Below are 26763 nucleotides of genomic sequence, written 5' to 3' on the forward strand. Positions count from 1 at the left end.
ACCTATACACACACACACATACATGTATATATACACACATACACACATGCACACGCAGGCACACACACAGACAGGGCAGTGGTCCAGTCCTCTGCCCCCCAGACTCCATGTGACAAGAACATCTGGTCAACCGACAGTGAAGACACACACCTTCCTTTTGCACTGTAATGACCCATGTATATCTGGTTCCCACTCACCAATAAGCCCCTCCAGACTTGAGACCACACTTTATTCATCTATTATCTTTCGTGCCTACTACTGTAGGAGCAGACATTTAGCAAGCACTCTTTTAAACTCCCAGTAAAGAACAGAAGCCACAGTTAAAAACCCTTAGCATCAGTCAAAATAGGGATTATTTTGCGGTCTGCTGAGAGATGGCAGCTCTGGTGTAGAACTTAAGCACGTCACCTACGAACGTGAACCTTACCACTTGAAAAGTGTGGCCCTCTGGTATGAGTCTTGGTCAACGCGCTCTGCACAGCCTGCTGGAAGTTTTTTCCTGGAGCCTGCTGCTGCGTATACATGGAATATATTGAACTTGCTGCCACGGTCTGGGGTTTTCTGAAGGGTGGAAGTAAGGTGTCTTTGGAAGGCTGGGGAGTAAAGGGCCGGACAGCAGCAGCAGGTGGACTTTCTTGCTTAGAACCTAGAGAAAGGGTCTGGTCTTGGCCAACTGAAGGTATGCTAGGAGACAGCAGCACTCTCGGCTGCTGCCCTGATGGTTTTGGTTTAGTTCCCATGGACGGAACAACTGTTGACAACTGCTGAGAACTTCCATCTGGCTTAACGTCTGAAGGTGGTTGATTAGTTTGTCCAAAATAAGGCAAATTAATCTGTTTTGGTTTTGTAGGAACAGGAGGTGGTACTTTAGTCACACTTTTATTTGCAGCCTATAACACACACATAAAAAGCCAGTTAAAATACTATATAACTGGGTACACAGGATGTTCTATATAACCTAATTTCACAAATGTAAGTATACAATATAAAAATAATAGCTCTGGCAGGGTGCAATGGCTCATGCCTGTAATACCAGCACTTTGGGAGGCCGAGGCAGGCGGATCACGAGGTCAGGAGTTCGAGACCAGCCTGGCCAATATGGTGAAACCCCATCTCTACTAAAAAAAAATACAAAAATCAGCCAGGTATAGTGGTGGGCGCCTGTAGTCCCAGCTACTCGGGAGGCTGAGGCAGAAGAATCACCTGAATCCAGGAGGTGGAGGTTGCAGTGAGCCGAGATTACGTCACTGCACTCCAGCCTGGGCGACAGAGTGAGACGTCATCTCAGAAAATAATATATATATATTAACTCATATTTTTAAATTGTTAATTAGTTTTTGTTTTTATATATATATTTCTTTTATTTATGTATAGACAGGGTCTCGTTTTGTTGCCCAGGGTGGTCTCGAACTCCTAGTCTCAAGTGATCCTCCTCCCACCTCAGCTTCCCAAAGTGCTGGGACTACAGGTGTGGGCCACCACGTCTGGCTGTTAACTAGTTTTAAATCTCTGTATTTACTCACATTTAATAATGAACTTCATAAATGCAATACAATCTCTCCCCTTTATGACTTCCACCTTGTTTCCACTTCCTATCTGGGCAATTTTAATACATTTAAGTGCCCACTTGAAAACTTTTGCTGTCATCTTTGATACTCAGATGGCATCAGTAATGGGAAACCATTCTTGTTCACTGGAATTTCATGCAACCTAGACAACTGTAATAAAACACACCTAACTTGGAGCACTCACACACAACCTGGTTAACAAGGATTAAGACTGCAACAGTTACAGAAAATTCACCACACAATCATTTTGCAATTTTGAAGAAATAACATACTTGAATAATACAAATACAGTGTTCTTTGATGCACTTATACTTTTTAGAGAATCACACGAAATATGACCCAAAATAAGCACGTCAGTCATTCTCCCACCAGGTGTGAGAGCACAAACAGACTCACGCAAGAGAAATTAAAATAACAGAATGCTAATGTATTTTCTAATCTCCTAGGTATATCCTGTTTCTTCTGCTCTCCCTCACATAATACTTTATCCCTTCTAAACACTACATTATAGAATTACTATTAAATTGTAAAACCCAGATATTTGTAGGTACCTGAGCATCCCGCAAGATATCTTCACTGCTCTGGTTCTTCCTCAGAGTACCAAAGGAAGGTGGGGCAGTGGACTGGTCTACTGCATCAAACATTGAGAACGGACGCACCTTCTTCTCTTTTTCCCTCAGTGGAACCTCTCCATCATCAACTAAAGACCAAAAAATCACAATGACATTCAAACTGTTTGGAATAAAATATCTCATTCACTCATAAATTTCTCTCTCCTAAATCTTCCTGAAAATCTGTGTCCACAAAGCACGTTCCTATTTTTTAATTAAATTAATAAAAGGATAACCCAAGCACTATAATGATCGCACCTGAGTTCTCCCGTTAAATTAAGGTGTTCTGGAAATAAATTAAATACTGTTAAATATTGTCCCTAGTGGTAACACACTAGAAAATGAACTATCAGCCGGGTGCAGTGGCTCACACCTGTAATCCGAGCACTTTGGGAAGTGGAAGCAGGTAGTTCACTTAAGCCCAGAAGTCCAGTCTGGGCAACATGGTGAAACCCCATCTCTACAAAAAATAGAGAAATTAGCCAGGCATGGTGCACGCACCTGTAGTACCAGCTACTAGGGAGGCTGAGGTAGGAGGATCACTTGAGCCCAGGAGGTGGAGGCTGCACCAGTGAGCCATGAGCATACCACTGCACTCCAGCCTGGGTGACAGAGTGAGACCCTGTCTTTAAAAAAAAACAAAACAAAAAGGATGGGACAGGACAGAAAAGGAAAGGACAAGGACAGGAAAGGACAAGGACAAGGACAGGAAAGAAAATGAACTATCTAAAAAGAATACACAGCACCTTTTAGATGACCAAAATTTAATGTCCAGGAGTAGCACAAATAAATTTCACCTTGATCCAGAGCATTCCCAGTGCTTTGAGGTGCAGAAGCAGAGGCTTGGCTCGGGAAAAGGTCTGCATTTGAAGGACTCCAATCAGGGCCAACTGGATGGATTTTAGAGCCTAAAATACAGAGAAGCAGCTACAAATAACTCACCATTCTAAAGATATTTTTAATGATTTTTACTACTAAGACTTTCAATCTCTAAAAACAGCTTTAAATTCCAGACTCACAACACCCCCAAAAAATTTACTTAGAAAATACTGTATTATATTTTATATTTCTAATTTAGTACTTTACTCAAGCAATTTAAAAGTAGTCACAGCAAGTCTGCTTGAACCAGCAAAGGCACATTATTCTTCATTGTATTAGAAAACATCACCATCACACCCAGAAAATAATTTCCAATTCAAGAGACCTAAGGGTCTAAGGTGTATTTTATAAATGGTATTTTAAGTGACACATGCACAACAGTAAATATGTGGACTCTTACTCTAGGACTTCAACTGCAGTCTTTCACAGATAAGCATATTCAGGTTTTTTCTACACAGATACTTAAATTTCAAAAGCCACCGCTTTCATTTTTACTCACAGAAACAAAGCAAATATAACTCTTTCCACAATAAAATCCAGACTGCATGGTACTATTGTTTCACAGTAGTAATTATGGGAAAATAACAAATAATTTGAAAATCAGCTTTTTTTTTGCACATGATAACGGTTAGAGAACAGAGACAACACTAGCTATTACTTCTTCTGTCCAGGGGTCTGAATGGCAAGGTCATTAAAGGATGCTTTACTCCCAATTTTCCTACAATTCTCCCTACACTTTCTCCTCCCATTACAAAACACTGGCTTGCACCTCTCCATGTATCTGAGAAGTATACAGAATGCAAACATCACTAACACAAGGAGCCTCTGCTATTTTCACTTTTAATCTCCCAATATGTTTAATGTTATTCTAAAAATTATCAGCAAATTCTCACATGTAAGCAGATATGAATATTTAACATCACTCATCAACATAATAGATTCAGAACCTCACGTTCTGTAAAGATGACACCACACTTACATATGTTTTTACACAAAAAGAAAAGTTCTCAAGTTATTAATATCAGATCAAAATTTCCTTAGCAACAAGAAGGAACTTTTTAAAACAATTTTCAGCTTTATAAAGATATTGTATTTTATTTCATTTCCTGAATAGAATTGTATTATTCAGGGTTAAGAAAAATCATCTTTGTACAACTATGGTATCAATTTTAATTTTTTTAACTTATCATTACACTAGCAAAGAATACAAAAGGATTTTTAGAATTCAAACATGAATAAACACAAAGAGAGATTTTTTTAAAACTCAAACTTAGGAGAAAGAATAGTGGGGATAGGAAAGAACTAGGCTCTGCAGGACTTTTTACCTTTAGTTTGTGAAGCAGCCCCAGATCTCATGTTGGGCAGCGTCTGTATTTTCATCGGCCCCTCTGAAGCCTGCATGACCAAGGAACCATCCGGCAGGGCTGGCTTCACCAGCAATTCAGGCCTTGAGGGCATTCGCGGCATAGTAGATGACTGGATATAGGGACCTACTGCAGCCACACGGCTTGGGGCTGACACGGCTTGCTGGGGAAGATTTCCATCAGATGAAACCTTAGGAAAGAAGCACAGGTCCTTCAGTATTAAAAATCACCTCAGGAGATCAGACTTAGAAACTAAGATGTGACATTTTCTTTTTTAAAATGAGGACTTTCATAATCTAGCCATAGAGTCTACAAAAAAAATTCCAAAATAAACACTCCCCAATGAACTCTCACCCACACTTTATTACAAGTATTAGAAAGACAAACAGAGCTACACAGGTAGTAACATTAAAAAGTAAAAAAGCAGCGGATTGTCTTTTGAGGACCCATAAACAGCGTCTGTTTTCTGAGGGCACACTGAGTAATGATTCTGAAGAAGGTGCCTATGAGTAACCTCACCGGGCTGGTCATCCTTTTCCCTCCTCCCCCAAACCATTACAAAACGGCCCACTTACCGGTAGATTTTCTTTTTGCTGTAGAGCTGCCTTCTTCTTCCACAGCCGGTCCCTCAGCTCATTAACACGCTTATCCATGACTGCCACTTCTGAATTACGCTTATTCAAACACTCCCTCTGTTGTTGTAGCTTGGCATTCTGCTCTTGATTCAATTTGTTTCTTAGCTGAATAAAAGAGAGGGGAAAAAAGGTAGCCAAGGAGTAGGAAGAAAATGTCTCAAACAGTTAATCACATGGTTAACTATTACATAATTTCTAAAAATATGAGGTCCCTCCACCCCTCCACACTTCTCATCTCATGGTTTAAAATTAAGTGACACCTGTGCAAGACCACCAGCTGTGGTTATGAGGAATGTCTCAAATTTCCTGTCTGGAGTACTATAAAGTTTACTCTGGATTCTCTGGAGTTTAGCTTCCCCCCACAACCTGCCTTCTCTTTAAGGAAAGGCAACTGAAATCTAGCACCTCTTGCTACTTATATGAGCAACTCTGTTTCTGGAAAGGAGGTTGTATAGCATTTGGCAAACAGCTATGGTCTACCTGCAGCTCCTTATAGAGGCGATCAAGCTCAGCCACTGCAGACTGATTGTCATGGTGGCCATCAATCCTGCCGTTCTTGAGCATCTCAAGCTGCCTGGTCAGTTCTTCTACTTTTGACACAGCCAGGACGAGCTCCCTCTGTTTTTGCTGGAACAAACTATTCATCTGTTCAATTTCCTCCACTAGATAAGAGAGAGAATAGCAACAACAGTTGAAAAGAAAAATAAGAATGGACCACTTCCCAGGCAACCGGGCTTTACAATAAACTTTCTAATAAACAGTAGAAAAATTTTTCAGAATGTCCTAGAAGCAACCTATTTCTTTCAGAAGCACCTGAAATCAACAGAGACATCTTTAAATCTCTGTGCTTCAATCTCAATGTATCGTTATCGGAATTTGCATTTAAAATATTATTAAACTCCAAATTTCAGAAACAATGAAAATTTCTTTAGAACTTTCAATTTTATAAGATTAGGTGGGTCTATTAAATCACTAACATTCTGATTAAAATGATATTGTAATAGATGGACCTATTACATGAATAAAAATCCTCGCCTTCATCAACTCTCAGTCAAAAAAATTTTTTTTTTTTTTTTTTTTTTGAGACGGAGTCTCGCTCTGTCGCCCGGGCTGGAGTGCAGTGGCCGGATCTCAGCTCACTGCAAGCTCCGCCTCCCGGGTTCACGCCATTCTCCTGCCTCAGCCTCCGGAGTAGCTGGGACTACAGGCGCCCGCCACCTCGCCCGGCTAGCTTTTTGTATTTTTTTAGTAGAGACGGGGTTTCACCGTGTTAGCCAGGATGGTCTCAATCTCCTGACCTCGTGATCCGCCCGCCTCGGCCTCCCAAAGTACTGGGATTACAGGCTTGAGCCACCGCGCCCGGCCAAAAAATGTTAAGAGGGGAAAAAATACTACATTTTCCAAAGGTATCTTAGAAATCCTGTATAAAACATTCAACAGCTGAATCCAATTCAGAGGAACCTGCGGCATCAAAACTGCAGTGAATAATATTTTTTTCGAAAGATTCCCTTTAAAGTTATCTACAGATCAACCATGGTGGCTTGCACGTGTAACCCCAGCTACTCAGGAGGCTGAGGTGGGAGGATCACTTGAGGCCAGGGTTCAAAAAAGACCAGCCTGGGCAACATAGTAAGACCCTGTCTCAAAAAAAAAAAAGACCAAAAAATGTAGAAAAAAGTAAATCTATGAGGAACAACTCACCAAGTTTTCCATTGCTTAGTCTCTTCTGTTCCACGTGGCCTTTAAGTGCTCTCACTTTTTTTAGCTTAGCTTCCTGATTCTCAGCTATTTCTTTTAGCCTTTTAAGCTTCTCCTGTTCAGCAACTTGTTGCTGTTGTCGCTGATCTTGTTGTTTCAAAAACTTTAAGCGCTGCTCCTAAAAATAAAAGTAATCATTAGGTATGTCATTTAGGTAGGTACACCACTAAGCTCAAAATAGCCTAACCGCAACACTTAAATGTTGAGATTGAGGTACACTTGTAACCCTGGTCTGTTCTCACCTTCTTCCTAAACATTGCCATCAGAATCACATTGGAAGTCTGTTCAAAACAGATACTCCTGAGCCCACCCTAGAATCTCGGGGATAAGATCCAGGAATCAGTATTTTTAACCCAAGTGGTTCTTATGCAGCAAGGATGCAGCGATTCTTGAACTAGTTTTCATAAACTGTTGCAACAATTTTAAAAAGCAGCTCATGTAGAAATGGGAAGCATTATAAGAAAGTATTTAAATGTATAAGATTTGGAGTACATTTAGATTCGAACCCAAGCTCTGCCACTTATTAGCTATGAGACCTTGAACAAACTGCATAACCTCACTAAGTATGCAAGTCTATGTTTCTTCATCTATAAAACGGGGATGATCAATAGTAACTACCAATGTTACTGTTGTGAAGATTAAATGAAATGTGAAATGTAAATGTCTTTGAATGGTATTTTATGTAGTATATTCTCAACAAATGGTCACTGAAAAGAGCTAAAGAAATATTTAACACCTTTAGAAAGCTGCAATTATGGAATCTGAAACTGTTTCTTTCCCCTGCCCCAAGGTACTTTTGTTATAGCAGAAATTTTGTTTTTATTACATTAAAATTTTTAACTAAAACTGAGTAACAGAGCCACACAATTTATAATCACAGGTAAACTAGTTCTTAGATTAATACACCTAAAACATGTAAGTAACATGGAAATAATCAAAACAAAAACCCTGGCTAAGGCAGGAGAATTACTTGAACCCAGGAATTCAAGTCCAGCCTGGGCAACACGGTGAGAACCCATATCAAAAGAAAAAAAAAAAAAAACCCCCACAAGCACTTGTTTTTTAGTCCTTGAAGACTAAAAAGGTTAGCAATTTATTCTTCAACAACCAACCTTTTTATTTGACTATATATCCTTACTACTCAATGTAATGTGCATGAGCATCACCTGGAAGCTTGTGAGAAATGTAGAAGCTCAAATTTCAACTCATACCTACTGAATCAGAATAGGCATTTTCAACACGATCCCTAGGAGATTCACATGTATCTTCAAGTTTGAGAAGCAATGATATACATGATTTTGGAAAAACTGGGGTCTGGTATTACAAACAGAAATGGATACACAGGAACCCTATAAAGTATGAAATGAAAGTCCACACTGCGTGTTGAGAACTGCCTTGAAGAATTCCTGGCCATTATTTCAAAGCCCTATTGTGTAACTTTGCCCATGACAAACCAACAAGTGTCTACCCCTGCTTCAGTGGCCTTATAATCACTAAAGGACTGGTCAGTTGTGGATCCTGGGTGTTAAGACCAGGGGTTGACAAACCATAGCCTGCAGGCCAAATCCAGCTTGCTATCCTGTTTTTTTAAGTAAAGTTTTATTGGGACACAGCCACACCATCTGTTTACCCATTATCCATGACAGCTTATAACAGCAGAGTTGAGTAGTTGCAACAGAGGCAGCAAAGCTTGCAAAGCCCAAAATATTTACTATGTAGCCCTTTACAGAGAAAGGTCTGTTGGCTTTTGGGTCAGATTGGAAGCCTATGGCTCGCAGGAGAAGCAGCAGTTCTGATGGTAACAGAGTGGCTTCTTATATTTTCCTTGTTCAAGGCCAGGACTAGGGTTAGTTTGTGGATAAAGAATGTTCCCCAAAAAAAGGCAAGCAGCTCATTATTGGTGCCAAGTTCCAGAAGGGGACAGTATTAGATTATTCTGATCCAAGATTAACCATGCCATGTTAGAACTTTAATATTCCTCTTGCTGTGGCCCACAGTAGTTCCTAGGAGCAAAGAAGAAGGGCTCTTTCCACCTTTCCTGTCTGACTGACAACCAGCATAGCATAGTTAATCTTGATCAGAATCAGGAGTCAGGAAGATCTTGAACAATTAGGATGATATAAGGATTTCTACAAAATGCTGTAGTAAGGACTTAAAAAGAGCACCAAACAGCAGGTGGCTTTTGGGTTGACAATGTCACCTCATATCTGTGAGGTAATTGGCTTAACGGGGGTAGAACGTAAATAGCCTTACACATACATTAACAATAGTGGCCTGTTAGGTCTTTTAAAAGAAGATACTACCAGCCGGGCACAATGGCTCACACCTGTAATCCCAGCACTTTGGGAGGCCAAAGTGGGCGGATCACCTGAGGTCAGGAGTTTGAGACCAGCCTGGCCAACATGGTGAAACCCCATCTCTACAAAAAATACAAAATTTAGCCAGGTGTGGTGGCATTTGCCGGTAATCCCAGCTACTTGGGAGGCTGAGACAGTAGAATCACTTGAACTCAGGAGGCAGAGGTTGCAGTGAGCGGAGATCGTGCCACTGCACTCCAGCCTAGGCGACAGAGTGAGATTTCATCTCCAAAAACAAAAAGAAGATACTACCTTAGTTGCCAGCAATTGTTGCTGGGCTTCAATCTGTTGCTGCTGGCGAGATGCCATTTCCTGAAGTTCAGCAAGAGTCAGATCCATCCTAGGACTATTAACCTACAAGTAAAAACACAAATAAACACAATCCCAACTTACTATAAAACTATCACAGAGATTCTACCCTCAAAAGTGTATGTAAAAGCTTCATCTGAACCAACTACGACAAAATTACTTAGTGATTTTTCTTTCATAATTTTAAGCAGACCATTAATTCTTACATTAATACTCATCACATTGACTTTTTAAGATGTAAAATATACTAATATACAATAATCTTTTATTTTAAGTTGTAAGTTTAAAATTAAATAGTTTCAACAGTCAGGGACATAAATGGAACAATTCAGAATTACCTTGTTCTGTAATTTATATTACAACAGAAGATCATATGTTTGATCATATTAAACATGGTATTGAGGCACTGGCAGCAAATCCAGAATTTAGTCATTGGAATATCATTTAAAAATACAATAGCACTAAAAAATTCAGGACACATTGGGTCATCAGAAATAAAGCAAGGACATCCACTCTCACAACATCTATTCTACATTGTGCTAGAGGTTCTAGCCAATGCAACAAACAAGAAAGATAAATAAACAGCATCCAGATTGGTAAGCAAGAAGTTCAACTGCCTTCACAGACAATATAATAATCTATGAAGAAAATACTATGGAATCTACAAAAAAAACTACCAGATAAATAGGTTACATAGCAAGACCGCAGGATTAAAAAAAAAAAAATCAAATATGCAAAAGTCAAGTACATTTCAGTATATTAGAAACAATTATAAATTTAAAATTTTTAAATACCATTTAGAGTATCAAAAATACGAAATACTTAGGGATAAATTTAATAAATATGCAAGATGTATATACCAAAATCTCAAAAACTGCTGAAAGAAAATCCAAATAAATGGAGAGTTATACCATGTCCATGAATTGGAGGCTCAATACTGTCAAGACAGCAATTCTTCTCAAACTGATCTACAGATTCAACAAAATCTCAACTGAAATACAAACAGGCATTTTTGTAAAAATTGATGTTGATTCTAAAATTCATATGGAAGTACGAAGCATCTAGAATAGCCAAAACAACTCTGAGAAGAATAAAGTTGGAAAACTTACATTATCTGACTTCAAGACTTATAAAAGTTCCAGTGACCAATGCATGTGGTATTGACGTCAAAATAGACAAGCAGATCAATGAAACAGAATAGCGAGTACAAAAATAGCCCCATACATGAGGCAACTGATTTTAGACAAAGGTGCAAAAGCAACTGAGTGGAAAAAGAATAATCTTTCCAATAAATACTGCTTATACAATTAGATATTCATATTAAAAAGATAAACTTTAGGGCCGGGCACAGTGGCTCACGCCTGTAATCCCAGAACTTTGGGAGGCCGAGGCGGGTGGATCACCTGAGGTCAGGAGTTCAAGACCAGCCTGACCAATATAGTGAAACCCTGTCTCTACTAAAAATACAAAAATTAGCTGGGCGTGGTGGCGGGCACCTATAATCACAGCTACTCAGGAGGTGGAGGCAGGAGAATCACTTGAATCTGGGAGGTGGAGCTTGCAGTGAGCCAAGATCGCACCATTGCACTCCAGCCTAGGCGACAGAGTGAGACTCTGTCTCAAAAAAAAAAAAAAAAAAAAAGAACTTTGATTCTCACACCATATGCAAACGTTAACTCAATAGGGATTATAGATTTAAAGGTAAAACTGAAAACTACAAAACTTCTAAAAGAAAATAAAGAAAAAAAAAATTTCTGTGACCCTGGGTTGGGCAAAGAGTTCTTAGATACAACACTAAAAGTATGCTCCATTAAACAACAACAAAAAAAAACTGGATCCAGACTATTAGAACTCTCAAACTCAGTAAGAGAGCAAAAACCTGGGCAAAAGATTTGAACAAATAATTTCACCAAAGAAGAAACACAGAGAGCAAATAAGCACATGAAAAGATGTCCAAAATCATTAGTCATTAGAGAAATACAAATTAAAACCACAATGCAATACCACTACACATATATTTTAATGGCTAAAATTAAAAAGACTGACCATACCAAGCGTTGGCAAGGATGTAGAAACAGTAAAATTCCGGTGGGCATGTAAAATAATATGATCACTTTGGAAACATCTGGCAGCTTTTTAAAAATACATATATAAAGATATAATTTATCTCTTTAATAGAGACACAGTCTCACTTTGTTGCCCAGGCTAGTCTCAAAGTTCTGGCTTCAAGTGATCCTCCTGCCTCAGCCTAAAACAATGGCTAAGATCATTTTTATCATTTGCATATCATCCTTTCATCATTGTAAGATGATTATTAAATCAAAGAAAAGACTGGGTGCCATGGCTCATGTCTGTAATTCCAACACTTGGGGAGGCAGAGGTGGGTGGATCACTTGAGGTCAGGAGTTCAAGACCAGTCTGGCCAACATGGTGAAACCCCATCTCTATTAGAAATTCAAAAATTAGCTGGGTGTGGTGGCACACACCTGTAATCCCAGCTACTTGGGAGGCTGAGGCAGGAGAATGGCATGAACTCAGAAGTCAGAGCTTGCAGTGAGCCGAGACCATGCCACTGCACTCCAGCCTGGACAACAGAATGTGACTTGGTCCCAGAAAACAGTAAAATAAAATAAAAATAAAAATAAGTAAGTCAAAGAAAAGAAAAAGAATAATCTGAAGACACAGTAAGAGCAAATGGTACTTAAGATCATCTGCATTCTACTATAAATGTACTGATGATTGGAAAAAGGTAATTTAGCTAATCCCTAATGGCACTAAAAATAGTGACCTCTGAAAAGAAATGTCTTCCAAATATACCAAAGATGCATGCTCAAATTCACATGCAATAGCAAGAGCATAAATATATAATTTTCCTTTTTTTTTCTGAGACAGTTTCACTCTTGTTGCCCAGGATGGAGTGCGATGGCGCAACCTAGGCTCACCGCAATCTCTGCATCCCGGGTTCAAGAGATTCTCCTGCCTCAGCCTCCTGAGTAGCTGGGATTACAGGCATGTACCACCACACCTGGCTAATTTTGCATTTTTAGTAGAGACGGGGTTAGGCTGGTCTCAAACTCCTGACTTCAGGTGATTCACCCACCTCAGCCTCCCAAAGTGCTGGGATTACAGGCGTGAGCCACCGCACCTGGCCGATTTTCCATTTTTAATAAAGTGATGATAGCAACAAATAAAATCACCAAATAAGAAATACTTCCTCAAACTTGCTCAGCATTTATTTTGTTCTGAATTTGTGTCACATTAAACATACAATTTCTTCCAATAGTCAGCCATAAAGAGATCATTAAAATTAATAGTTCCTATGAAACAAATTTAAAATAGGGGCCATCCTTAGCCCATTGAATAACATAGTAATAATGAATAAGATTTGAAGTTAAAAAATACATAGACTGTGGTATATATAGTATGGATAAAAACAACTTACACCATTCTCCTTTCTTCGATATTCACCAGGAACTTTTACACCATTTCTTTTTAAACTTGGATCCTGAGATCTTGGTCCACTCACTAAGGACAAAATCCAAAAATTATGCATTAACACTAGAGTTGACAGATATTTTAAGAACCAGTTCATTTCCAAGTTCTGTCATTACTGCTGTTTGATATTTCAAGTTGAATGTATTCTTAAAACAAAATACTTTCTAATAGCAATGGACTTAAGGTCTCATAACTCAGTGTGTTCTGCAAAATTAATTTCATGGAACAGTGAATACGTAGCACTACTAAGTATCACATGCCGCCTAGTCATTAGGAAACCTGTCTGATTCACATACCAAAGGAGGAAAACTTAACAAACTTAATGTACTTCTGACTATGAGTAATTCATACCATTTGCTGATAGTTGCTCTTCCTAGTCATCTATTTAGCTACTCAGTAGTTAAATCAAAAAAAGCTTCACTGAAATAGTTGAAAATTACATCAATGCATCCTTGTACTCACTAACAATATTTTTAAATTATTATGAGAAGAAAGCACTTAAAAATGGAACAAGTAGTATCTTAATTATTTGGTTTACTGCAAACATTTTGTGGTAATTTGTAAGTACTATGAAGTACTTCTACATTTATTTAAGCAAAATATTTGTTTAAGTTTGTGAAGGAACTATCCGGAAACACTATATATTCTGCTTTTTTGGCTAAAAAGAATTTTTAAAGTCAAAATACATGGGTCTTTCAGTACCACTTAATGAATCATAAAAGGAAACATCTTAAACTAATACATTATAAGAAGCAAAAATACCAACAGAGAATTTTAAAAATACATTAAATTAAGCTCATACCTGTACTTCCCAGAAATTAAAAAAATTATCAAATTACCTCCCAAGAAACTTAAGTAAAATGCCTATTATAACTGTCAGGAATCTTAGCACAAATTCCCATTGCTAATAAACAAACAAACAAACACATCTACTCAGAGCCAAGTATTACACTTACAACTAATTCTAATACAATCAGCTTTTATTTTTAAAATGCAGCTCAATTATCTGACAAAATAGCTCAGGTAATCTGCCACAATATTTCTGTGAGGAAAAAAAAAAACTTCTATAATTTCAGAATAATTGCCTTCTTTGCTGTCTTAAAGAGAGAGCACTTTAACTAGCTTCTCCTTTGTATAATCAGTTATCTAATTAAAGAAAGCAGCAAGAGCCTTAAACATAATTTCATATACATTCTGGGTCACGGGTCCTAATTGAATTGGAAAAAGAATATGGTGACAGTCTCGTAATCCTTAATCGAGAGGTCTAGACCAAAAAGAGTAAGTTAACACCTTAATAAAGGAGACTGAAAAACAATACTGTTTTATCCCAATTTCAACACTATGTGGCACTGGTGTTTTGTGACAACGTGAAAATAGCTCCTTTATCTTCAGATTATAATTCTCACATTACAGACACTGAAACTGCATATTGCACTATTGAGAGACTATTCAATAATTTATCCAGTACTAGACAGCAAGATATTTGAACAGGTAGATGAATGGGTAAAATTCAACTAATTAGAAAAGAGTGCATGCGATGTAAATAGAGAACAAAATTAAAAATAAGATACAAATGCCAATATAAAACTACAAAAAAAAAAAGCCTACAGAAAAAATACATGTTTACTTAAAATAAAATAAAAGACACCAGTGATACCGAAAGGCAACCAGGTAGCTTGGCTGAGGTGATTCAGGTTCCACTCCTGGCTCTGCCTCTAGGTGTGTGGCCTCTGACAAGTCACTTAACCCCTAAGTATCAGCATTTCTCATCTGTAGGTTAGAAGGGGCCAAACTAAGTCAATTCTGCCCCTCAGCTAACCCATACTCTAAATTTAATCATTCCCAATGGTCAGGTACCATATAGACACTTGTGTTAATGCAACAGTTAGTTAACGAAACTGAGCTTTTTTTTTTTTTTGGAGACAGAGTCTTGCTTTGTTGCCCAGGCTAGAGTGCAAATGATCTCGGCTCACTGCAACCTCCGCCTCCCAGGTTCAAGCGATTCTTCTACTTCAGCCTCCCAAGTAGCTGGGATTACAGGCGCCCAGCTAATTTTGGTTTTGTTGTTGTTGTTGTTGTTGTTGTTGCTGTTGTTGTTTCAGACGAGTCTTGCTCTGTCGCCAGGCTGGAGCGCAGTGGTGCCATCTCGGCTCACTGCAACCTCCAACTCCCTGATTCAAGCGATTCTCCTGCCTCAGCATCCTGAGCAGCTGGGATCACAGGTCCCACGTCCAGCTAATTTTTTTATTTTTAGTAGAGACGAGGTTTCGTCATGTTGGCCAGCATGGTCTGTCTAGATCTCCTGACCTCGTGATTCTCCCGCCTCGGCCTTCCGAAGTGCTGGGATTACAGGCATGAACCACCACGTTCAGCCAAAACTGAGCTTTTATAATGTCCAATAATCCTGCTCGTTCTCCCACATCCTACAAGACTGCTGGGTCACAGGGATGGCTGTGTCCCCAGTGTCTACTGCTGCTTCCCACCCACACTCTCCTCCACCCTCCCCTTACAGTCATCTATAAACTCTGGTCACAATCCTGGTCACTAACAATGTAACCAGTTGACTCCCTTGTTCTCTCCACCTCCAAGTTCTGCCTTCATTCTGGATGACGTTACTGCCCAAATGCTAGCCTCTCAGTTCTAGTTTTCTCGTCTCCACTCTAATTCAGGTTCATTTCAGGGCCCCACCTGGGACCACAACACTAGACGCCCTCTACCTCCGAAATTTTCAATTCAAACCTTCTGTTTTTTGAACACTATTTCCTTTCAATCTGCCTGTCTCACTCATTTCCTCTCACGACACCTGTTCTTTCATCTGAGACTCGCAGCCTCTTAACTCTGTCTACTCTTTCCCCAAAGTCCCTCCTGTCTTCACTTCTTCCCCACCCAGCTGAGGTATCCCCACTGACCTTCCACTGAATTTGTCTAGAAACCTTGGGTTTTCTAGACAATTGCCTAGAAAGAATTTGTCTAGATACCTTTGGTTTATTCTCTTCTTACAACCCACCTGGGCTGTAGACCACCACTGGAGAAAAATCATGTATGGTCTCATGGTCTCTCATCTCAACTGGCCTCAATGGCTCCCAGCAGCCTGGATTCCCTAGTAAGCCTTCTCTCCTAATCTCCAAAACAGCTCAAACTTCCCACCCACCTCCATCATCACTCCTACCTCAGAGAAAACAAATGTTTTTAGATGAGAAATCCCTCAACTTACTCCCACAAAATGCACAAATTTAGCCACATCTGCCACAGTTTTATTTCTGTCCTGTTATTATGGAAGAGGGATCCTTCCTCTTGTCTAAGAGGACTTTCTGCCTCAGGGCTGTCGAAGGACCTAATCAGGGACCCTGACTAACAAGTATTCTCTTTCTTAGAGTTTCAAACCCCTACTCTAATGACTCCTTCCCACCCGCATTAAAAAACTATAGTCAAACTTCTCTTCATCCTATTTCCACTGTTTACATTTCCTAACCTCTCCTTCACCTCTCAAATTACCTGGCTTCTCATCATGCGCTACCAGCACAAAATAAAAGCTTAAATATCTGTCACGATTCACAGAGCACTACCTACCAATGTCCCTGCCAGGGGGGTGTTCATGACGAAGGAAGAAGCGAGCTTCGTTCCTCTGACTTCCGAATCGCTGAAGAATATCAAACATTCGCTCATTATCTGCAACTGGACGTTCTAAAGCAAATGAGTAGAAACCACATTATTTTCAGGTAAAAGAAAGATAAATATATCATTCATCATCTATCCTTCATGCAAATTATACATTATAGAACACCAAATGCTTAGTATCTCAGGTAAATTTTTTTCATTAAAACACATCTTAGAAAATGAAGTAACACAGATTTTCCACACACACGATCAGAGTCAAACCAGGGTGGAATACTAGAAAGGGTAATGCATCTCTGCCAGCTGTCGGGAGCTCAGTAGTCTAATCCAGTGGGCTCCATGCTGGCCACAGGCGTGCCATTTAACTTCTTTTTTTTTTTCTTTTTTTCTTTTTTGAGACGAAGTCTTGCTCAGTCGCCCAGGCTGGAGTGCAGTGGCGTGATCTCGGCTCACTGCAAGCTCCACCTCCCGGGTTCACGCCATTCTCCTGCCTCAGCCTCCTGAGCAGCTGGGACTACAGGCGCCCGCCACCTCGCCTGGCTAATTTTTTTGTATTTTTAGTAGAGACAGGGTTTCGCCATGTTAGCCAGGATGGTCTCGATCTCCTGACCTCGTGATCCACCCGTCTCGGGCTCCCAAAGTGCTGGGATTACAGGCGTAAGCCACCGTGCCTGGCCATTTAACTTCTGTAGTTCCAAAAGTTTCTGTAAAATCTATATTAGATCAGACAGTCCCTTCTAACACTGATGTTCATGATTCTCTGAATATACAAAAAAATTAAAAAGCAACTTTCTAAATAGCCTAATCTTTCTTTTTTTAATTGTAGTTTTCAATACAGGCTATTTTTAAATTATAATTTTACAAACTATGTTTAAAAAAATCAGACCTATCCATTTCCAAATAAAAGTCTATTTACTGCTGTAAAATGTATCTATATTTGCCCTTCTTCTAGTGAGAATACCAGTGTCAGAATTTTTCTGGAAAAAAAAAAGAAGGGCACACCTAAACACGTAGTAAAAATAGAAGCCTCAGGAGAAACAATATCTCAAGCTGTCCTAAAAAAAATCTTCCAATCTCAAGGGATCTGGATATAAAAACAAGACATACTGTTTGAGGCAGCAACTGCTTAAAATCAACAAAACTCCAGTAATGTCAACATAATTTTTAAATATAAGAATGTTGAAATACCCTAAGAAAACTCAACACATTTATTAGTAATCAACACCTTAAATAAACATGGGAGAGAACAGAGCAGGCAAGCATTCAATTCAATTCAAGCAGCCAATTTGGTGAACCAACCCTGAACTTAACCTGCTTGGCTGCAACAAAGTGCGGTTCTGGTTCTACTTCCAGTCACATAACATACTGAGAGTTGACACAGATCATCCCCTTTTATAAACCACACATATTCTAAGACCCCCAAAAAAGGATATACCATAGTTAGAGAGAAACCCTCCAAAAGAAATTCTGAGTAGCCCTTCCACCTACCCCTACAAAATACACACACACAAGCTGTACTCAAAACAAGTAAAATCTCCAGGTTTCAGGAGCAAAGAGACAACTCAAAGGAAGTAAAGTAGCTTGCAATCCACGCCGGACTGCCCCAGAAGGATATGGACTTTCTCATAAGCTCCAGGCTGACATCCCAATGGGCCTATGATGGCAAAAGATCAGGCACAGGCCTGCATAAACTGAAACAGACACTTCAAAGGCTCTCAAAGCTCCCTACTAACACCTGTGTGCCAACCACACCTACAGTCATGCACTGCATGTTGACAGTGGTCCCATAAGATTGTAAGGCCATATTTTTACTGTACCTTTCCCTATGTTTAAACATGTTTAGATACACAAATACCACTGTGTTATAACTGCCTACAGTATTCAATACAGTAACATGTTGTACAGGTTTGTAGCCTAGGAGTGATAGGCTATATACCGTATAGCCTAGGTGTGTAGTAGGCTATACCATCTAGATTTGCGTAAGTATACTCTATGATGTTCACACAACAACAAAATCACCTAATGACAAATTTCTCAGCACATATTACCATCATTAAGTGACCCACGACTGTATCTCCTTGGCATTCCTGCCTATATGACTCTGAACAAGCCATTCCTACCATGCATCATCCGCCCCCCAGCACCCTTTTTTCCTGCAGATGAAACACATCTATTACTGCAACTATCACATTGTATTATAAATGTCTGTGGATACTTGTTTTTCTTTGTGCCCTGTAACATACCTGAAGGCAACTTTCATCTCTCTATCCCTCTCCATCAAGTGCAGTCCCTAGCACGTAACAGGCATCCAAGAAATATCCACTAAGCAAATGCACAAGTGGGTAGTGAGGAAATGGAAAAGGAAAGAAGAGGAAGACAAGAGAGGAGAAGAAAGGCTTAACACTTAGAGAATTAAGTTACAGCTTTGGAATAAGAAATTTTTTTTTAATAACACACATATAGGCCTGAGATCCTGAATGGTTTTTCAATGCCTTCAAATCAAGAGGGAAGGGAAAAAGCCAGAGTAAACATGAGCAAAGGATATAAAGAAACAATTTCAAAAACCAAAAAGCCAATGGCCAACGAACAAATGAAAAAACAGGCAACCACATTTGAAATCAGAAATATGCAAATTTAAACAAAAGTCAAGTTTTCAGCTATCAGTTTAGTAAAAGTTAAAATATTATAACTTGATGAGGAATACATCTAGAAATAACTGGAAAGGGTATGAACTGATATAACCTTTGCCGAAGAAAATTTGACAATATATATTACATTTTCAAATGTGCAAAACTTTATGTTAATTTGGTTCATGACAGTAACCTGTTTACTACCTATAAGTATCCCATAACATCATGTTGTATACCTTGAATATACACAATAAAATTTTTTAAAAATTTTAAAAATGTGTGGCCTCGCCAGGCACAGTGGCTTACGCCTGTAATCACAACACTTTAGAAGGCTGAGGCTGGAGGATCACTTAAGCCCAGGAGTTCCAGACCAGCCTAGGCAACATAGCAAAACCCCATCTTTACAAAAAACAGAAAAATTAGCTGGGTGTGGTGGCACATTCCTGTAGTCCCAACTACTCAGGAGGCTTATGAGAGGATCACTTAAGCCTAGGAGGTCAAGGCTGCAGCAAGCCAAGACTGCACCACACTGCACTCCAGCCTGGGCGACACAGCAAGACCTTGTCTCAGTAAAAAAATAAAATATTTCACATCAGTTACTGCATGAGGAGGAGGGAGAGGGAGAGGAGGATGGCAAGGAGGAGAGGGAGAGGAGGGGGAGGGGAGTAAAGAAGAAGAAAAATATTTTTTTTGAAAATTAAAAAAATGTTATGAACTTTTAACCAAAGAATTCCATTTTTGGCATCCACCCTTTAGAGAAATGCTTGCATAGGATCAGAAGAAGTTCCTAAAAGGATTTTTACTCAGCACTTATTAAAACAAGATAATTAATTTAAACGTTTGTAAATAAAGCAATTGTTAGCTCAACTGTAGTTTATGCATACTGGGGGAAATTATGTGATAATTTAAAAATAACATGGTGGGCCGGGCACGGTGGCTCAAGCCTGTAATCCCAGCACTTTGGGAGGCCGAGACGGGCGGATCACGAGGTCAGGAGATCGAGACCATCCTGGCTAACATGGTGAAACCCCGTCTCTACTAAAAAATACAAAAAACTAGCCGGGCGAGGTGGCGGGCGCCTGTAGTCCCAGCTACTCGGGAGGCTGAGGCAGGAGAATGGCGTAAAACCCGGGAGGCGGAGCTTGCAGTGAGCTGAGATCTGGCCACTGCACTCCAGTCCGGGCGACAGAGCGAGACTCCGCCTCAAAAAAAAATAAAAATAAAAATAAAAATAAAAATAACATGGTGGGGGCCGGGCACGGTGGCTCAAGCCTGTAATCCCAGCACTTTGGGAGGCCGAGACGGGCGGATCACGAGGTCAGGAGATCGAGACCATCCTGGCTAACATGGTGAAACCCCGTCTCTACTAAAAAATACAAAAAACTAGCCGGGCGAGGTGGCGGGCGCCTGTAGTCCCAGCTACTCGGGAGGCTGAGGCAGGAGAATGGCGTAAAACCCGGGAGGCGGAGCTTGCAGTGAGCTGAGATCTGGCCACTGCACTCCAGTCCGGGCGACAGAGCGAGACTCCGCCTCAAAAAAAAATAAAAATAAAAATAAAAATAAAAATAACATGGTGGCTCATGTCTATAATCCCAGCATTTTGGGAGGCTGAGGCTGGTGTATCACTTGAGGTCAGGAGTTCAAGACCAGCCTGGTCAACATGGTGAAACTCCATCTCTAATAAAAATATAAAAATTAGCTGGGTGTGGTGGTGGGTGCCTGTAGTTCCAGATACTTGGGGGGCTGAGGCAGCAGAATCGCTTGAACCTGGGAGGCAGAGGTGGCAGTGAGCCGAGATGGTGCCACCGCACCCCAGCCTGGGCAACAGAGTGAGACTCCGTCTCAAAAAAAAAAAAAGATATAGATTTATACATACTAATCTGAAAAGGAAAGATCCATAAGCTATGTTGTAAGGTAAAATAGTAAATTGGAGAACACTGATATGTATGCTATTGCTTACATAAAGAAAATATATAGAAACAACACAAAAATATTTCTACAGTTACTTACAAATGCAGAGAAAAGGTCTGAGAAATTATCTGGCTAAAGTGATTACATCAAGAGACGAAGGGAATTGCTTAGGAGAGAGACATCCATTCTGTTTACATTACTTCCTTTTTTAAAAACTAGAGCTGAGCGCAGTGGCTCACGCCTGTAATCCCAGCACTCTGGGAGGCCAAGACGGGCAGATCACAAGGTCAGGAGATCAAGACCATCCTGGCCAACATGATGAAACCCTATCTCTACTAAAAATACAAAAAAAACTAGCTGGTGTGGTGGCGCGTGCCTGTAATCCCAACTACTCGGGAGGTTGAGGCACGAGAATCACTTGAATCCAGGATGCAGAGGTTACAGTGGGCCGAGATTGTGCCACTGCACTCCAGCCTGGTGACAGAGCGAGACTCCATCTCAAAAAAAAAAAAAAAAAAAAGAAAAGAAAAACAAAACAAAAAAACCTAGAACACGTATCGGTGTTGTCATTTAAAAATAATTTTTTTTTCCTTTTTTGAGACAGAATCTTGCTCTGCCACCCAGGCTGGAGTGGAGTGGAGTCGCGCCACCTCGGCTCACTGCAACCTCTGCCTCCCAAGTTCATGGGATTCTCCTGCCTCAGCCTCCCCAGTAGCTAGGATTACAGGTGCCCACCATCATACCTGGCTAATTTTTGTATTTTATTTTAGTAGAGGCGGGATTTCACCATGTTGGCCAGGCTGGCCTCAAACTCCTAACCTCAGGTGATCAACCCTCCTCGGCCTCCCAAAGTGCTGGGATTATAGGCGTGAGCCATCGTGTCCAGCCAAAAGTTTTTTTAATTAAAAAGTTGTGCCAGGTGTGGTGGCTCACTCCTGTAATCCCAGCACTTTGGGAGGCCAAGGCAGGCGGATCACCGTCAGGAGTTCGAGACCTGCCTGAACAACACGAAGAAAGCCCGTCTCTACTAAAAATACAAAATTAGCTGGACATGGTGGCACATGCCTGTAATCCCAGCTACTCGGGAGGCTGAGGCAGGAGAATCGCTTGAACCCGGGAGGCGGAGGTTGCAGTGAGCCGAGATCGCGCCATTGCACTCCAGCCTGGGCAACAAGAGTGAAACTCCGTCTCAAAAAAAAAAAGGTTGTAAGAAAGAAAATCCTTTACATGTCATCATCACATAGTAAAGGTTATTAAATTCAAGTGAGCAAGAGGAATAAGTGGGATCAAAAGTGTCAAGGAACAGAGTATAGCACCAGCAAAGAACGCACGCTTCTTCCTCTATGAAAATGAGAAAAAAAGGGAGACACACAGAGGGAATCTAAGGTACAGAGTAAGAAAACTGAGGAAGCACACAATGGATGGTTTCGATTATCTCAGTAAAGAATAAAGCAAGGTAATTTGCTGAATGCAAGGAAGTTACCAGGAGCAGCTAGAAGTTCATTTCCTCATTCCAAAAATATTTCTACAGCACCTGCTAGGTACAAGGCACTCCCCTTGAGCTGGGGATACAGCAATGAACAAGATAAACAAGGTCTCTATCCTTAAATAGTTTACATTCTAGTGCATATGTTTGGGGCTATCAGGATAACACACACAAAGTCAGAGTGATGCACCTTCCGCAGAGGATTACATCAGGATGATATAACTGAGAACTAACTTCATGGTTACTTTTGGCAGGGTGCTCAGGAAAAGCCTCTCCAAGGAGGTTAACATTTTAGCTGCAATCCAGAAGGAACCAGCAATGACAGTATCTGGAGACAGAGCAATACAAACAGTGGGAATGGCTATCACCAATGACTCTAAGGTGGGTATGAGCTTAGCATATTCAAGAAATATTTTAAAAGCTGCAGGAAGAAGCAGAGAAGAAAATGGTACCAGATAAGAGCAAAGACTAAGAATCTACAGAACTTCACAACCTCATATTAAAAGTTTGGATTTTATTCTAAGTGGAGGAGAAGTCGCTAGTTTTAAGCAGGAAAGTGAAATTATCTGATTTTCGTTTTCAAAAGATCCCTTGGGTTTCTTCATGTGATTGTTCTAATCTGGTTCCTACGTAAAGAGAAAAGAAAGTAATTCGGAGAGACTGCAGAAGACCTTCTAGAACATCCAATTGTAGAAAAGTCAACCAAAGATGAATAAAAGGACTTGCCTGAAAAGAAGGGGGAGCTCAGCCGAAGTTAGCTATCATGAATGGCATGAACTCAATTAACACTGTGTGTAACTTGCTCTGGGGACATCTGGCATCCCCAGAGGTGAAAAAGGAAACCAGCAGGAGTTCACCCAGCCTGTGTAGGAACAAGGCAGAAATGATGAAAAATTACTCCCACATCTACCAACTCCTATGGAGCCAAAAAGAAACCAGGTTATCCCATTTTAGAGCTCCAAAGAACCATACAGAGGGATTGATTTCAAGGCTTACAATAATGCCCATGAGTTCACCACTGCTGTCTGCCACTACAGTTCCTCAACACTGAGTAGCTTCCTCTAAAAACTTACAGAAATTGAGAGAGGGCAAATCAATTAGGATGCCTCAAATTTTAATTAAGTAAAGCTTACACATACAAAGACACTGTTGAGCACTATCCATTGGACCACAACATCCCAGATGACCTTTTATATTTTATATTGTGGTGTCTCCATTTTATTGCAGAAAAAGAAAACAGCAAAAAGACTTCATGTATCATACCAAAGCTGGATCAGGAACACTATGTTCTGCCAGACATGCTATTCTACAGTTTCTCCCCGGAGAAACATGAGCACTCACACAGTGCCACATCTACAAACCAACATTAATAGAAGACAGAAGAACTGAAGCACGAGGCCATCAGCGTCTCTCACCAGAGCCACACCACACTTCAGCCAAATGGCAATCACTCTCTCCGGGTTCTTTGCACAGATCCACCACATCTCTGCATATTGTTTCTGGAGTAACTGGAACTTCTGTGAAGTGCTGCTCATTGTTACTGAGATACACGGTGAGAAACATCTAAAAATTAAGAGAGAAAATTAAGACAGTTACTGGTACTGTCTGCCTAATGTGGTGTTCACCTTAAATTCCTTTCTCCAAACAAAATCTCAGTTGGAAGTGCAAATGTACAACAGAACAGTCTGGCTGTCACCCGGCCAAAGATGAGGTGTTGACTGGGGGTTGAGGGAGACCTGGAGCCCAGCCTCTACCATGGGCAGTAGCTCTAGAACCCTTGGTGACCCTGGAATACAGTCACATCAGTTCAAATTAAATCTGTTTTTGCCAGTTTTATTCACGTTGTTTGCCAAATACTTATATATGCTGGACTCATATCACAAATATATCTTCCTGTTAATCCTGTAAAGGTTGATGAGATAACCTCATCCATATATACTTATTTATGCATAGTCTCTTTTTTGGAAGGACACATAAGAACATAACATGCTGCTTCTGAAGTGGGAGGGGGATGGGAACAGAGCTTATGGGGCTGTATAACCTAATCTTTATATAATGTGCATACATTAACTATTCAAAAAACTGTACTTTTTTTTTTTTTTTTGAGACAGAGTCTCACTCTGTCTCCCACGCTGGAGTGTATGGCATGATCTCGGCTCACTGCGACCTACGCCTCCCGAGTTCAAGTGATTCTCCTGTCTCAGCCTCCCGAGTAGCTGGGATTACAGGCTCATGCCATGCCACACCACACCACGCCACATCCGGCTAATTTTTGTATTTTTAGTAGAGACGGGGTTTCATTATGTTGGCCAGGCTGCTTTCAAACTCCTGACTTCAGGTGATCCACCTGCCTTGGCCTCCCAAAGTGCTGGGATTACAGGCATGAGCCACTGCGCCCAGCCAAAAAATTGTACTTCTAAAATGTTTTAAGCAAATTACATACCTACTTTGAAATGTAAGATTTCATTAACAAAGTCTAAGTAGAAATGAGTAGCTGTTATGCTAACACCTACATGACCTTGTATATAAACACTGAGACCAACAGAAGGTTTACATTTAAAACTCACTAATAGGCTGGGTGTAGTGGCCTACACCTGTAATCCCAACACTCTGGGAGGCCAAGTTGGGAAGACCACATGCGTCCAGGAGTTTAAGACCAGTCTGGGCAAGGAAGCAACACTCCATTTCTACCAAAAATTAAAAGAAAATCAGCCAGACATGGTGGCACATGCCTGTGGTCCCTGCTACTTGGAAGGCTGAGTGGGGAAGACTGCTTGAGCCCAGGAGGTCATACTTATAGTGAGAAGCAACTGCACCACTGCACTCCAGCCTGGGTGAGACCCTGACCCAAAAAAAAAAAAAAAAAAAACCTTACTAACAATCTTAACAATCATTCTCCTAGTAAAAAAAGACGCTGTATCTTAGAAACACTGCTACTAAAGAATTAAAGTTTTCACACCTATTAAATTACAAAAAAAAAATCTTGTTAATTTCCAATGCTGAAGAAACTAAGTAAAACAGGAAACAAACTTTTGATGGTGATGCAAATTAGTAAGCCCCTATGTTTATTAAATTCAATGAGTAACTCCATGCAAATCAATATGTATCAGGATTAAAAAATAATAATAATTTGAAAGCATTACCTCACAGTGAAAATACATCCTGTGGAAATAATTCCAATCAAAGAAAGAATGCATAACCTATGGAACATAAACTTGAGGGACAAGTTTAGTCTTTTAAAATCATTAATGAAATTATGCTAAGCACTGGGAAAAGTTTGGGTTTTAAGACTGCAAAAAAGCAGAATAAGTAGGATATACACTATGACCACAATGACACGAGGACATCACACAGGAATCGGAGGGCCTACCAACAGTCACACAACTCCCCTTCCAGTTTAAATGTCTCTGTCCATTACCCCCAAATGGAGAAAGCTGCATTAAGACGTTGTTTGCAAAAAGGCAGCACCTGGTTAGGGATGACAATGGAAACTGGCTAAGACATCAGACTCAGTGCCTCAAGATTTGGTCAGAGTAAGAGAAGATATACATGAGAGAAAGGGTGGCCCCTTGCACTCAAGCCAGTCCAAGCCTCCACATTCTGCAACCAAAGCTGTTAACTCACATGAACAGCTAAAACAGAGGGTGATCCGGAAAAATTAGAATAGTGAACACTGTTGAAACAATTTTTAATGGAAAAAAAAAAACAAAAAAACACTGTAGACTTTCCCAGTATGAGCTCAGAAGCTTTCAAGCTAATTATCTCAGGTTTTTCACATTTTGACTACATAAAGGTACATAGTTCTAGGGTTCAACTTAGGCAACAAGGTGGCACTCAAAATTATGACACAAAAGTCATAAAGGCTTGACTAAATCATGGAAAAAATAACAGCACAGAATTACACTCATCTGCTGCTCCCAAAGTATACAGCATATTCAGTGATGGAAACAAATAATGTACATTTTAGCATTAAATACTACCTCTCCATACTCCCTACCGAAAGGAAAACTTGCTTTGAAGTTTATCACTTAGAAAATAGTAACTTTTCATTGTAAACATGAGGCTTAGAAGTGTTAAGTTACAGAAATACTGGAAATACAGAGTATATGCTAAACACACACCTTATCAACAAATAAAAGCCTATT

The 26763-nt window shown here is 40.1% G+C and overlaps 1 protein-coding gene across 3 annotated transcripts in view; it reads right to left on the reverse strand.

Moving 5' to 3' along the window:
- TP53BP2 (tumor protein p53 binding protein 2) overlaps positions 1 to 26763 on the reverse strand; it is a 68230-nt gene that overhangs the window by 18280 nt on the left and 23187 nt on the right. For 2 of the 3 annotated variants that reach the window (XM_033197349.1, XM_033197350.1), the window contains 11 exons: positions 24034 to 24181; positions 16547 to 16660; positions 12924 to 13006; positions 9425 to 9526; positions 6759 to 6933; positions 5538 to 5719; positions 4998 to 5162; positions 4384 to 4612; positions 2977 to 3087; positions 2120 to 2268; positions 428 to 890 (listed from right to left, as the gene is read on the reverse strand). In XM_033197349.1, coding sequence (XP_033053240.1) covers positions 428 to 890; positions 2120 to 2268; positions 2977 to 3087; positions 4384 to 4612; positions 4998 to 5162; positions 5538 to 5719; positions 6759 to 6933; positions 9425 to 9526; positions 12924 to 13006; positions 16547 to 16660; positions 24034 to 24181 — 1921 coding nt within the window. The remainder of the gene's footprint in view (positions 1 to 427; positions 891 to 2119; positions 2269 to 2976; positions 3088 to 4383; positions 4613 to 4997; positions 5163 to 5537; positions 5720 to 6758; positions 6934 to 9424; positions 9527 to 12923; positions 13007 to 16546; positions 16661 to 24033; positions 24182 to 26763) is intronic. The other variant, XM_033197351.1, reaches the window with a different exon arrangement.

This window comes from Trachypithecus francoisi, unplaced genomic scaffold, assembly GCF_009764315.1.
Source record: "Trachypithecus francoisi isolate TF-2019V2 unplaced genomic scaffold, Tfra_2.0 Lachesis_group5, whole genome shotgun sequence".
Taxonomy (NCBI): Eukaryota; Metazoa; Chordata; class Mammalia; order Primates; family Cercopithecidae; genus Trachypithecus; species Trachypithecus francoisi.